Genomic DNA, 14,250 nt, shown 5'->3' with positions numbered 1-14,250 from the left:
AATAACAATAAAAATTAACTCTCTGGTCAGATTTAAGTTTTTAAGAACTCAAAACTTGAAACAAACTCTTGAATGTAAAAAAGTCTTCCATCCCAATGTAATTCCAGAATTCCGAAACACAAATCCACACGGATGATATACCACTTAGAGCAAAACAAAACATAAAGTTGATCACCGGTAACGACGGAGTACCACACTGTTGTTCTTCTTCCAGGTAGCCCTGCGAGAAGGACGGTTCTTGTGGTTGTTGTGACCCTTTCCACGAAGACCACGATTCTTCTTTCCTTCTGAGGTGAGCCCTCTGAGTTCTCTGTGCTTGTGCACTGGGTTGCAGATCCAGTTGATCCTTGGATCATTTCGGACAGCATTGTGTGCAGGGTCTACAAGGATAATCTCGTAGTACTTGTAGGTAGAGTCCTAAGTAAAACAGAGACAGCCAAATTTACTTACCACCAAAAATACTATCACGTTATCAGACCCGAAATGCTATATTGGATACTGTAATTAAATAAAAACTAGGATTTGATGCATACCTCATTGAGCCAGTAGGAGTTAACGACCCTAAGGCCACCCAATTTGCGACCAGCACGTTCCTCAGCAACAGATCTCTTACTACGCTGGAATTTGAGCTGTGTTACTCCCTGGTTGGTGGGTTTACCATACACGATACCCTTAGGAACTGGCCTCTTGCGACCACCACGTCTGACACGAACACGGTAGACAACAAATCCCTGTTAATGAGAAAAAATGAAGTCAGAAACACACACTCAAGAGAATGACAAACATTATAAGAAGGTACACTTTTTATCAAGGATTAAGAAAATCCAGGGCATAAGAAGATGTATCAATCTTAGACAGGAACAGAGTCCACAGAAGATAAAGAGCTGTTCAGTCAGAAGAATGAATCGATGTAGCTGGGTTCAGGAAGTATTCTATCATATAGGCGCAGACAAAAATGCCTACGCTTCAAGACACCGCTTAACCAGCAAATTTTATAAATAAAAGCTTCAATCAACATTGACTAAGACTATAGACGAATTCTAAGTAAACAAACAAAATGAAGAGAAGAAAAACACCTGCTTGGCCTTGTATCCCAGACGACGAGCTTTGTCGGGACGAGTGGGTCGAACAAGACGAACGATTGAAGGTTGCTGGCGATACTCCCAGCACCTAACCCTCTGCAGAAACCTCATAACATCCGACTGCTTCTTCCTCCATAACTCCGACACGTATTTGTACGCCCCTGTAAGTCAAAAAAATCACATTTCATTCTTCTTTAGTTCATTTCTCACACAAACAAATCTAATAACAAAAACTCAATGAAGCAATACAGAAACATCATCAAAGAGAGACAGAGCTGTGAACAAACGCCGTACCCATTGCGATTACCGGCGTCGCAGTCACTTCTTCCTTCTGATTAGGTTTTTGCTTTAAATAGATGACACCTTGGGAGCAGCTAGGGTTTCCAAATGACTAACTAACTATTATTGGGCTTTTTAAACCAACTTCAAATAATGGGCCTTTGCCACAACAATAGTCTTCTCTAAATGAACTTTAGGGCCCATGTGAACTTCAAAGGTAAATACAGAAAAAACGTAAAGAGAAATAGGGGATTGGATTTGGATACGGATACGAGGGTTCTCTGATCAAACCCTAGAGTTCGTCTTCTTTTGTTCCTGTTCATGCGATAATAATATCCATCGGTTTCTTCTGGGATACACTCATCAAATCGCTCAAGATTTCTCTAACCTTTTCCTCGAGATCGTCTGCAATTTCACCGCGGCTTCCATTTTATTTCCCAGAGTCGTTGGCTTGGAGAGTTTCTCGAGATCGTCTGGATTGAAGCCATTCGTTTGATTTATCTGTCGCGGCCGGTTCATAAGGACATTTCTGCAGTGTAGCTGAGCATTGTCCCCTGCGATATTTATTGGAATCAATTCAAACTTATGGGAGAATCTCGTTGATCTGATGCCATCTTGAAGCGCGTGAGAGAGGTTTCGCCTATCGAATTTGTTGAAGTCGAATCAGAGAAGTAAAGAATCATATTGAGTTTTTCCCCTCTTGTAGTTTACATTTTTGTTCTATTTGGGAAATCAAATTCTGGCCTCCATATTTTTTTTTAATTTAAGGAAGGGCTTGGATTAAGGTTTTTTCAAAAGAGTAGAGAGATTCTTGTGTCGTGTGTTTTTTAGTAATACATATATATGTATTTTGATTCATTATCAGATTAAATCCAATGGCAATTTATTACAAGTTTAAGAGTGCGAGGGATTATGATACCATCCCCATGGATGGTCCTTTTATATCAGTTGGTATTCTCAAAGAAAAAATTTACGAAACTAAGCATTTGGGAAGTGGTAAAGACCTTGACATTGTCATCTCTAATGCCCAAACTAACGAAGGTTTGTCTTCCTCCTTGTTATGCATTTGATCTGCTTTTCATATATGTTCTTAATCCTTAGTACTAGTAGATACGTGTCACATGTTTTGTAACACAACTACGTGACAATTTGGTCTGGTCTTGATCAAAATTTACTTTTATCAAAGTGTGTAGATTTAGAGCATCTGCTATACATCTGGTTTTTACTTTTGTTATCAAACTTTGTTGCATGGCTTGTTGCTATCTTGTGTTGCTCTCTGGTATTGTTTAGTTCTAATTGCTTCTAGTAAAATAATTGTCATGTATTTGAATCATAAAATAGAAAATACTTGTATTTAAGACACCATCCATCATTTTTGCATACTGTATAGTATTCGTTGAATGTGGTAACTTCTGAGGTTAGACTGTTATAATTGATTGTGGTTGTAAACTAATTAAAAAGAGTTACATGTAGACCCCTAACTAGGATTCTTCACTGCTAGTTGCAAATCTGGCCTTTATATTTTCTCTTTGCTGCAATTTCAGAATATCTAGATGAAGCAATTCTGATCCCTAAGAATACTTCTGTTCTAATTCGCCGGATCCCTGGACGCCCTCGCATCAGAGTTATTACCACACAAGAGTAATTTCTGAGATCTATAACTTTAATTTTTAATTTCGTAACTGCTTTGTTCAATCTTAGTGGCTCAAATTCCTCAAATCTGTGAAAGATTGTTAAAAACAGTATAAGCTGGGCATTTCATAATGATTTGTGTGAAGTTATACCACGCTTTCGTGTGTATTGATGTGAATATCTATATTTTGCAGGCCAAGAGTTCAGAATAAAGTGGAAAACGTTCGGGCTGAAATTAACAATTTTGCTACTGCTGATATATCTACGGTGAGTTGTGGCAAATTTTAGGGGTTTTTGTGGGCATTGAATTCCAGTACATAACTATTAATTCACATCTTAATCTATGTTATAGGCTGAAGATGAATTTGATGAGTTTGGGAATGATTTGTATTCAATTCCTGATGCCCAATCTATCCATTCTAGTCACGTCCCTGCACCAGCCGATGATAAAGTAGATGAAGAAGCCAAATTAAAGGCGTTAATTGACACTCCAGCATTAGACTGGCAGCAGTAAGTAGTCTTCTTTGACCTGATGGACTTAGGCATGTGGAATTAGATCTTGACATAGAGTTTGCATAACCTTCTTATTTTCTTTCATGTTACAGACCAGCTACGGATGGTTATGGCCTAGGAAGAAGTTATGGAAGGGGAATGGCAGGAAGGATTGGTGGACGCGGTTTTGGTAATTATATTTTTCTATACGATTAACTTGTATACTTTAATTCCCTCAGATATATTTTGCTCTGGAAATGATTGTATGTGTGTGAGTAGGAATGGAAAGGAAGACGCCGCCACCAGGCTATACCTGCCATCGTTGCAATGTTCCTGGTATTTTAGATTATTTTGTTGAATTTGGTTTTATATTGTTTTTATTGCCTATAAAACTATGTTCCAAGCATCTTTTTCTGCCTCAGGACATTTTATTCAACACTGCTCCACAAATGGTGATCCTAACTATGATGTTAAGAGAGTTAAACCACCTACTGGTATCCCTAAGTCAATGCTGATGGCGACCCCAGATGGCTCTTATTCCTTGCCAAGTGGCGCAGTAGCAGTTTTGAAACCAAATGAGTATGTCATTGCTGAACTAAAATGTCGAAGTTGTTCCTTTGTACCTTTATTCACATAATAAATCAGTTATAATGTCGATCAATATGTGTCAATTTAACAAATTCAGGGATGCTTTTGAGAAGGAAATGGAGGGGTTGCCATCAACAACACGTTCTGTTGGAGAATTTCCTCCTGAACTCAAATGTCCATTGTGCAAAGAAGTAATGAGAGATGCTGCACTGACGAGCAAATGCTGTTTCAGTAGTTTCTGTGACAAGTGTAAGTTTCCTTGTCAATTCCCAATACATCTGATGCTTTTTGTTGTTCCACAAAAGCCTTTTTCTTTAATCATTATCAATTACAGATCCTGGTTGTTTGACGTCAGTTATCTACTATATTATTCAGGTATCAGGGATTATATCATTGCGAAGTCAATGTGTGTCTGTAAAGCAACTAATGTACTAGCTGATGATCTTCTACCAAACAAGACCCTAAGGGATACTATAAACCGTATTTTGGAGTCTGGTAACAGTAGTGCTGAAAACGCTGGCAGCATGTGTCAAGTTCAAGGTATTTCATCTCTCATTCATAGTCTTTTAGTTTTGTTTGTACCATCATTGGTAAACTAAAACGTATTATTTCTAGATGTGGAGTCTGCACGATGTCCACCGCCCAAGGCTCTATCACCTACTACATCTGTTTCATCTGGAGACAAAAAGATACCAGCTCCTAGTAACAACAATGAGACTTCAATTCTAAAGCCGTCAGTAGAAGTAGCGGAGATCACAAGTACTCCCCAGGTGTCTGCAGAAGTGGCTAAAGTGGAAAAGCCAATTGATGCAACTGAAAACACTCAAGAATCCTTGAATGGTAAGGAAGCTGCAGTTTCTGAGCTGAATACGCAGGCAACCAAGGAAGTAATACCACAGCAGGTTGCTTCTGGGGAGCAAGGTAATCACTAGTTATCATCCCATTAGCACAAGGAAGACTAAGTATCACCTTTTTTTTACGTATATGTACATGGATGTCTTGCGATTAGTAATGCATACTTTTCTCTTCACCAGGAAAAAGAAAGAAAAAGAAACCTCGGATGCCTGGAACTGGTAGCTCTTTTTCCTATTATGCTGAGTACTCTTCTTCCCTGTCTATGTTAACTGTATGGAGAGGCTTAACAGATTGTTTGTCTTTGTGATCCGTTGTAGACATGCAATGGAATCCCATGTCAAATCTAGCAGGCCCTGACTATATGATGCCCATGGGTTCAGGTCCCGGTAATCAGTACTTCAATGGTGTGCAAACCGGCTTCAACGGCGTTCAACCTGGGTTCAATGGCTTTCATCATGGTTTTAATGGGTTTCCAGGCCCTTTTCCTGGGGCGATGCCACCTTTTGTTGGCTATGGATTAGGCTCCATGGACTTGTCATTTGGCAGTATGATGCATCCAGATCCTTTCGCTGCACAGGGCTTCGGGTTCCCTAATATACCACCACCTCATAGGTACTGACAAACTGGCACTTGCACTCTCAGTTCAAAAATAGTTTGTTATTTTGGCTCTTTGATTATAGTTAGTTTTTTTCTGGTAGGATCTTTCATTATAGTTATTTGTAAGCTATATAATGACCAGGAATTATGACTTGAACAGGGACCTTGCAGAGATGGGGAATCGTATGAATCTCCAACGTCCTATTATGGGGAGAGAGGAATTTGAAGCTAAGAAAGCTGAGATGAAAAGAAAACGTGAAAACGAAAGACGGTCAGAAGGGTAAACCACTGTGCACTCTCTACTTTCAGGCTTATGCATTACTGCAGCAGCATATTAACTTGTTTGTTTTTGTGTGGTACAGAGGGAATGTCTACAGGGACGGTGAGAAGAGCAGAATGATGAACAACAACTCGGCAGCCTCTTCCTCGCCCATGAAACCAAAAACTGTATGTGTCATTTTGTTGTCTTATTGCTCTCTTTCTCTTTCTCTCGGCCAACTGGTTTGGCTTTCAAGAGACCACCTTTTCAACACTATCTTTTTCTCTTTTATCTCTATCTTTCTCTCTCTCTGCATTTATCATTACGTTGAGGAAAATGGGTTGATTCTACAGTTGCTACATAGGCGTCTGTTTATGTAAGTTAAATTTGGTTTAGGGGTAAAACGTCAAAGGAGAGACATTTAAGAGTAGATGAGGGTAGAGGGAGAAATTGGATCTTAATGCAATAAAATGTATTAACTTGCTGTTATAGGATGCATAAAATGAACTGAAATTTATTTCCACAGTCTTGTCTTAGGCAGTTTGGTCACAAGTAAAGCACGACTGATCCCATGATTCTTTTGCGGTTTTGCCTATTCAAGATAAGAAATTGGTGTGGAAAAAAAAGGATGATAAGTAGAGAGTTATAGAAAGAGATTTTAAATTCAGGGAACATATCGAACGGGTTGATATGCTTTTATATAGTTCCACATTGGACCTTACATTTCTTGCTGGTTCGTCAGAGACGTTGTCCCAAACTGTCCAGTAATATGTTTAGCATTATTTCAAAAAAAAAATTACAATATTGTTATTTATGAAAATATAGATTTTTATTCTATATATATATATATGTGTGTGTGTGTGTGTATTAAAATATTGGTATCAAAATCTTAGTTAATGAGGAAATCTATAGTTTAAGCTATATCTATATATTTTTAAACCAAAAAACACGTTTGTAAAGGATAGTTAGTGGTCACTCTTGATATCAGGGGCCGAAAAATGAAGGTTTAAACTGATAAATGGGGGACGTTTACAGGAAAACACTGTTTACTTCATGCTTAACTAAATAATAAGCTATTGGGCTTAATGTATCTCTTATTGGGCTTATGACCCAAAATTTATTTTCTAATAATTTGATCAATAATGCCTTTGTCTTGAATGAACAGAAACAGGGACCTCTGCCACCGGTTTCGCCGGAATACGACCTTCGCCGGCGATCGGAGAGATTTTCACCGGAGCGACAGTCATCTCGGAGGCTCAAATCTCCCTCTCGATCATCAAGCAGGAGATCTGGGCGCGATCATCACCATGACATCGATTCCGAACACGACCGCCGGCGTGACCGCCACAGAGAGACAGATCGCAAGCAGCGTAAGAGATCCGAAAAGCAATCATCGGAACCAACTGCAACAGAGATTGATGATAACAAGTCCAGCGTGTTCGCTCGCATAAGCTTTCCAGAGGAGGAGCCTTGTAGCAAGCACCGTAAGGCATCATCAAAGTCTTCTCCAGCGCCTCAAGAGAGCATCGTCGCCGCTGTTTCATCAGGTCGTCGACATAGTAAGAGAGAAAGAGAGTCTGCAGATTCAAGTGATGATGAAGACAGACATTTCAAGAGGAAGCCATCAAGGTACAAGCGATCTCCTTCGGTGGCAGTACTACCTTTCGACGCCGGTGGTGATGAGCATTCCCGCCATTCCAAGCGGTCAAAAGGAGAAAGATCGCGAGCTTGATTCAGATGAATGCATAAATGACTGAAACGGCCTTCATCGTCAGCTGCATGGAGACAATGCTGTGGAATGACCAGCCGTTAGAAAAACAAAAAAAAGTAATATGTAGTAATCTATTTTGTTGCGTTAAGTAGAGAAAAAGTCCTCTGTAATGGAATGTTTATGTAATATAAATGGGTTTTATTTTGATCCTCCCTTTTTCAGTTTTTATTTACAACGACTAATGGTACTTTTTATTATTAGAACTTACTTATTTGAGAACTAGGTTTGTATTCGCATTGGTGCCGATCAATTATTTCATCTTATTATTTGTGATATTTTGATTTTAATGAATTATGTGATGTTAAAATATGTTAAACCATTTGTCTAATATTGATCAGGTAGGTTTTGCAGCATAATTTATTCATAAAATTGCACATTTATGAGTATCAAAATGGATTAATCCAATAATCTTTGTTCTGCTGACCTATGGCTCGGACGTTGGCTGGAAAAAAACAAACCGGTTTAGATTAGGCAGAACTCTAAAGAAAGGAAAGGGTTAGATATTTTCTGTCACATTTTAAAAATATTTCCTTTTGTATAAGAAGAACAATTCAAACTTACTACCAATAAAAAAAAAGGAACAATTCAGACTTGACTCACAAAGGGTTTTTTTTTTTTTTTTGTCGACACTCACAAAGGGTTAATCTTTTCATGTTAGGCACAAAAACACTAGCAGATTCTTTATCATGTTTAAATTCTTGCATATGCCTTAAATTAAAAAAAAAATAATAATAATAATAATGTGGTGACTGTTTTCAGCGGAGGGACAAAAGAAAGCAACCTGTCTATTTCACATTTCAGTAAGGATTAAAGAGGACACAATTACAACGTATGCAAGAAATATGAATAATCCTATTTGAACTAATAATCTTGGATTTTCTCTCATATTTGGGGACGTCACCGACCTGCAAAAGCAAAAGAACCCTTATTAGTGAGTCTAGCTTGAATTGTACTTATTATACAAGAAACCATCGTTTTAAACCAACTCCGAGATTTCGATTCTTGACCTTGCAATTCGCTGCGAGAGTCGATGGAATGGTAAACTTTGGATGAACACGATGCCTGGTCCCGTCAGAGTTGCTGTTACTACGTTATCACCCTTTTTAAAAAATAAAATATACAGGATTTGTAAGTTCAACAAAAGGAAACAATCTCGATACATTTTGATTGTAATAGATATGCAACATACCCCAAAGACTGCCCGTCTTACAGCTGTAGCATTGAATTTGATTTGGAAATTGATCGAGGGAGTGAGAGCAGCAATGCAAGAAACATCAATGGTGAGAACTTCTCCTACCTCCAGGTTTTTCTGTACAACTTATGAAGCAAATGGAGTCTGATCAGTTTAAAAGGCCTAAATTGAAAGAGCATCGTCATTTATTGAGATAAACCTTAGTTGCATACCAGAGCCACCAGCGATAATAAAAGCAAGACCCTGGCCGGAGAGCCTTTGTCTCAGAAACCCCTGCAATAATGATTCTGTGAGTTTAAGAGCCAGACATATATAAATTTTCACATACTGTAGTAGCAACTAGAAGAAGTATCGAGGGAAGATACAACTCTTTAAGTTTTGAATGATCTGTGTCAAAAGCCAATTGAATGCATTGTTCTCCTTACCTCAGCCCCAACTGCAGCAATGTTTCTTGCTCTATGTCTCTGGTAAACAGTGTTTACAACTTTCACATCATGGACAGAACAGAGAAATGCATCTGGCTACATAACAAGAAAAAATCCCATATTATTGGGATGAAAAAGCTGAGAACTAAGCATATACAAAAATTGACGGTTTTAGTTCATCCGCTCTACCTGGCAAAGGATGTCACCACCAAACATCGCCAAATCAACCTTCACAAAAAGAAATTAACCGAAGGTCACCAAAACACATAAGATGAGATAAGGAGTCACATTAAGCATGATACTTAATAATAAAAGAAAAAAAATCATGGCAAGCAAGAATCACTAACTGGGAGAATCCTTGCCAACGAAGGTGCAGCAATACCAACAAATCCATCATTTTGCCCGGTGTTGCGAAGAAGAATACTGCTAACACTCTTGCCTAAAATCCACTGTACAACTCCAACCTCTTGCTCAGGGGTGTAAGTATTCTCCATCTCAATGGACCCAGACATGTAGCACATTGAACCTACAGCACCATATCTAGTCAGTTAACTAAATACTATTCAACCCAAGAGATCTTACAAATCTGAATGAGCAATCATAATAAGGAGAAATGACCATTCCAAGGCATTCAAGGAGGATTAAATTCCAATGAAGTTAACATTAAACAGAATGGAAATTACCAGGCTTAGCAATGACCTTCTCCTGTGGTTTTAACATTATCTGTTGACAAACAATCCAATGATCAGAAAACTCAATGATAAACACAAGCTTCACAGACTACAAAAATATTGTCTGACTTACCTGAACAACCTGTGCTTCACCACCCAAAATCTGGAAAGGTGTGATCGTGTCTTCCTGACTCTGCATCACATGAGCACTTGTGAGACTATACTCTTACAGACGGATTCAAAGAGATCAATTCTCTCCCAGGAAATAGCTCATTAGCATTATCACAAAACGTAATCATGAAAACTAAATCACACTGGATCGTTGGCTTAACAGTGATAAGTACACCTAGTGGTCATAAACGAATTCAAAACTCAGCATCACAAAGCCCTCAACACCTACATGAAAGGATCCTAAAATACTCTCGAAAGAAGTACATTTGGACACTAGCCTTCTCGACAGTCTAGGCAGAAACACGAATCTTAAAGGCGAGAAGGAAGATAGAAGAGAACCTGATAGACATAAGGCTGAAATGGGGTAGAGAAAAACGGAGCAGCCATGGCGGTGAAAACCGCAGAAAGATCTTCGAACACAAAACCTCCGAATCCAAAATTCAACAGAACCTCTCCACACCAATTCGATTCGAAAACGTTCCGCGTCGATGCGTAAAGGTCAGATCGCAGTAGAAGGAACCTCTGAATTTTCTCAAAAGTCCGGTCGAACTGTTCGCGGTGGATGTGACCGACGGTAACCCAACAAATGAACGCCCGATTTAATTCGCTTAAATCCGTCTAACACTACACACTGAAGCTGCACGTGGAATCTTCTTACGTGGAGAGATCTCATTGGTCATAAATTACACATCGACGTAAGTTTTGAATCCGGTTTAATATAATTTGGTCTCTAAAGTCTCATCCAAACCACTTCCACAATTTGTCTTTGGTACAAAACTTCCTTATTCAAAACCGGTTTAAACACATTGGTACAATTACAAATCTAGTCGAAAGCTACAAGGATTCCACAAGAACATCTACAAAACTCACAAAACCCAAGCACCCATCCCACGCAACCACTCTTCTCTCTTCCATTGCTGTCTTGATGTCTTCGCTCTCAGGCCCGAGCCATTCCTCGTGTGAATTACCAAAGTAGCTTTATTCTATTAATAAGAAACTAGATGGTTTCCCACAAAACTTAACATTGCAAAACAATCCAAAAAGCCTGTTTTCATCACCAATACCTCAAGTGGAGACATATGACAGATCTATCTCTCTCTGTCCATGTCTATACAAAGACCGGCAAAATTTAACCAAATCACTCCACATTGGCTAATCCAGCAGATGAAATCCAATCTGGAAACAAAAATCAAAGAAATACAGTCCGAGTTCAAATATTACACGCATTGTATTTCCTCATCATCTCTACACTATCAGCTATTGTAGACCCTGCAGTGCCAACGAAACCCAGTGAAGCACAGCTGCAAACAGCTTCCTCTATGTAAAGCTGCACATTGGATACTTCATGAGGAGAACAATGGTTCTGCATCTTTTTGATACTATCAAGACTCATCGGAATAGACCCAAATTTCTGGCCGTGAGCCGCAGAAGCAAGCTCATGGTCTGTTCGCACTAAGAGTTCAGCTTGTTCCTCTATAAAGTGGAGCTTGAAATTTGTAGAGTTCTTAGACAAATCACCCAAGTAAGTTCCGGTCCAGTTACTTTCAGGAAGGTCTGTCATTACAAACACATTAATTAGACCCGGATTCTTTAATCTCAAAGATTCCAACTTCTGGTATAAACCCGTAAACGTGCTCTCCCGATGATTCTTGAACTGGCCATCTAGTAATCTAAGCTGGGCACAAAGAAATGGTGCCTTTATGGTTTCTGAGGCAAATTTCTTGCCTGCCCTCATTATCTCTTGAACAAAGGGAAGGAAATCGACCTTCTCAATCAGAGGTTTTATCTTTGAAGATTTAAGGATATCGATATATAGTTCCGAGCCTTTGTATGGAGCCGTGAAGAGACTCCCAAATGCCAGGATAGCTGCAGACTCAGCTTCTGTACCATGTCCAAGAGTCTTATACACATCTCGACGCCTTCTCACATAGGACAGTTTCTTCTTCTTCTTGAGCTTCTCATCGGGCTGGAACGAATCTAATCTTCCATCGGCATCTCCATTTCTATACGTCCAAACCGTGGTTCTACAATCTTCATCCACACCATACAAACATTTATCTACATTGCCACGAACTCCAGATAACAAATAGCCACACTGTTTAAGTGATTCATACGCCTGAGGTTTTTCAGCTAATTCATCAGAGCATAGAGCCTCCAAATCAACACCACACAGTAGTGATGCAAAGTACCTAAGATCAATGACTCGAACAGCCGAAGAAGATACCAGCGACGAAATGTCTACAATATCAGCCATTGAAACGTACCTACAAAAACCAAAAATTCAATACTAAAACCCATTACGAAAAAAGAGATTTTGATACATGAAATGAAACAACAAAAGATTGTGTACCTGTTATTCATAAGAAGCTCAATTGAATGATTCCAAACAGAGAGACGTATATCGCTGGGGTTCAAAACCCTAAATTTAGGACAGCTGCCGAGAGCGACGGCGTGATGATCGAGAATCGGAGGGACAATTAGGGTCCGATTAAGAATTCCCGCCATAAGAACCGCATTCTTAAATTCCGACAGCTGATTACTGAATCCGCTGTGAGGAGCGTACCAGAGAAACTTCTGACCAAGAAGAGTTCGGGTAAGAATCTCGGATCTGCACTGAGGGAATTGAACGGATCCAGAAAAGGCGGAGATTGAGAACAGGGACTTGGGCATCTCGGAGTAAGTGATGAAGAAGACGACGACGACGAAGAAAACAACAAGTAGAAAAACGGAGCAAAGGAATAAGGCAGGTCTGTTGGTTTGCTTCTTCCTGTTCGGCCATGGCTTCGGGCTTGGTCTACTGGGAGTGAGAAAATTGTTCATTTTTTCTTTTTGCTCTAAGATTTTTCAGACTGGCCATCATTGCGTGGATGTCTACTTTTTTTTACCCCTGTTGTTAAAACGGTGCGTATCATTATAGTGTATGTTGGTTTTATAAGCAAACCAACAAATCTGACGTCTTGCAATTGGGTTGCATCATTGATGTATTTTTAAACCGGTTGGTTTGCTTATAAAACATCAGATTAGATTTCTTCTTACCAAAAACCGGTTAAACACATTGGTACAAATTACAAATCATTGTAACAAACTACCAACGATTCCGCAAGAAGATGTACAAAATTCGCAATAAGCTTCAACCATCTTTTGTTTTGGTTTAATGTTAATATACTGGACATTGGATACTTTATGAGGAAAACAAATGGTTTTGCATCTTCTTTATACTGTCCGGAAGCAACCCTATATACTTTACGAGGAAAACAAATGGTTTTGCATCAATCTCGTGGTATGATGTTTAACTTCATATATGAATTAATTAACATAAATGTGAGAATAAATCATCCAAGAATTAGCTGACAAAGAGAACCAAAGGTAGAACATGCGTATTCAAGGATAGAACAAAACAAAAACAAGTTGTTTGATGAGATCTCTAGTAATTTTCTTACGCTTAACCACAGCCAAATATGGTTTTAGTAGAGAAGGCAAATGAGAACCAGAATCTGTAAACGATAACTAAAGAAATCCAGACTAGTAGTATCCATAAGGAGGAAGTAGAGAAATCCAGAGATATATAAAAGAAGAAAAAGTTGTGCAACAAACGAGAAGAGATGGATACATGAGGATAATTAGAGAGAAAAGATGGCTACACTTGATCCTCGAGAGCTTGTGCTGGAGTTGACGTAACCATCAACCTTGTATTCATTCTAGCCATTCTCTCCTTTCTAGCCTTGCTCCTCCTCTCAAACATCTCATTCTCCTCCTTGATGGCTAAATCATACTCTTCCTTGCTAGTGACATTTTTCACTCGTTCATTAATTGCCCAAAAGTCTGTAGCTTTCAACTTTGCCATATAGCGATCGGCAATCTTCTCCACAAGCTCAGGCTGGCCTCTCACAGAATCAGCGCAAGCAAATTCCAATTGTTGTTGTCCAGCTTCAGACGATATAACCATCTTATTAAATTCCTGAGTATTTGCAAATATCTTATTAGAAGAGAACTTCTATTACATACACAGTACAAAAGTGTGGTTTTTTTTACTAATTGTAAATAGTAAACTGATTATATATCCAGTTTACAAAATACACTAATCTGCCCATTTTCCCTAATAATAAAGATGTCATCTACGTAAATAATAGAATAATGATCAAAACTTTTCATCAAAGTCCATTGGATCACACTGATATGATCCTAACGTGTCGGATTTTGGAAATTTCGAAGGAGAGATTAGTCAACAACTTGTTG

The 14,250-nt window shown here is 38.9% G+C and overlaps 4 protein-coding genes across 5 annotated transcripts; 1 reads left to right on the top strand and 3 right to left on the bottom strand.

The window, feature by feature from the left end:
• Positions 1-8: 8 nt before the first annotated feature.
• LOC17878894 (60S ribosomal protein L15-2) lies at positions 9-1,469 on the bottom strand. The gene is made up of 4 exons (XM_006282657.2): positions 1,377-1,469; positions 1,077-1,243; positions 534-731; positions 9-417 (listed from the first exon to the last, which is right to left on the bottom strand). The coding sequence occupies exons 1-4, from the start codon at positions 1,378-1,380 to the stop codon at positions 172-174; spliced, it is 615 nt and encodes a 204-aa protein (XP_006282719.1). The 5' UTR covers positions 1,381-1,469; the 3' UTR covers positions 9-171.
• A 98-nt stretch (positions 1,470-1,567) lies between these two features.
• On the top strand, positions 1,568-7,723 carry LOC17880582 (E3 ubiquitin ligase PARAQUAT TOLERANCE 3). 2 transcript variants are annotated; one of them, XM_006282497.2, is made up of 16 exons: positions 1,568-2,032; positions 2,227-2,402; positions 2,906-3,002; positions 3,188-3,260; positions 3,346-3,503; positions 3,599-3,675; positions 3,765-3,821; positions 3,908-4,064; positions 4,171-4,322; positions 4,449-4,613; positions 4,689-4,994; positions 5,108-5,146; positions 5,246-5,540; positions 5,686-5,805; positions 5,888-5,972; positions 6,950-7,723. In XM_006282497.2, the coding sequence occupies exons 2-16, from the start codon at positions 2,237-2,239 to the stop codon at positions 7,514-7,516; spliced, it is 2,514 nt and encodes an 837-aa protein (XP_006282559.1). In that variant the 5' UTR covers positions 1,568-2,032; positions 2,227-2,236; the 3' UTR covers positions 7,517-7,723. The 2 variants fall into 2 exon arrangements, with proteins under 2 accessions (XP_006282559.1, XP_023635335.1); XM_023779567.1 differs by having other exon boundaries at positions 1,568-2,402.
• Positions 7,724-8,242: 519 nt separating this feature from the next.
• LOC17880485 lies at positions 8,243-10,596 on the bottom strand. The gene is made up of 10 exons (XM_023778985.1): positions 10,354-10,596; positions 9,977-10,036; positions 9,856-9,895; positions 9,520-9,698; positions 9,362-9,400; positions 9,173-9,268; positions 8,960-9,020; positions 8,745-8,872; positions 8,563-8,654; positions 8,243-8,460 (listed from the first exon to the last, which is right to left on the bottom strand). Exons 1-10 carry the CDS (start codon positions 10,399-10,401, stop codon positions 8,346-8,348), a joined length of 858 nt encoding a protein of 285 aa, XP_023634753.1. The 5' UTR covers positions 10,402-10,596; the 3' UTR covers positions 8,243-8,345.
• Positions 10,597-10,750: 154 nt separating this feature from the next.
• On the bottom strand, positions 10,751-12,868 carry LOC17879155 (O-fucosyltransferase 30). Its single transcript, XM_006285310.2, has 2 exons — positions 12,365-12,868; positions 10,751-12,278 (listed from the first exon to the last, which is right to left on the bottom strand). Exons 1-2 carry the CDS (start codon positions 12,832-12,834, stop codon positions 11,225-11,227), a joined length of 1,524 nt encoding a protein of 507 aa, XP_006285372.1. The 5' UTR covers positions 12,835-12,868; the 3' UTR covers positions 10,751-11,224.
• Positions 12,869-14,250: the final 1,382 nt, after the last annotated feature.

Source organism: Capsella rubella, unplaced genomic scaffold (genome assembly GCF_000375325.1).
Source record: "Capsella rubella cultivar Monte Gargano unplaced genomic scaffold, Caprub1_0 scaffold_7, whole genome shotgun sequence".
Lineage (NCBI taxonomy): Eukaryota > Viridiplantae > Streptophyta > Magnoliopsida > Brassicales > Brassicaceae > Capsella > Capsella rubella.
This window is presented reverse-complemented; position numbering and strand designations above follow the sequence as displayed.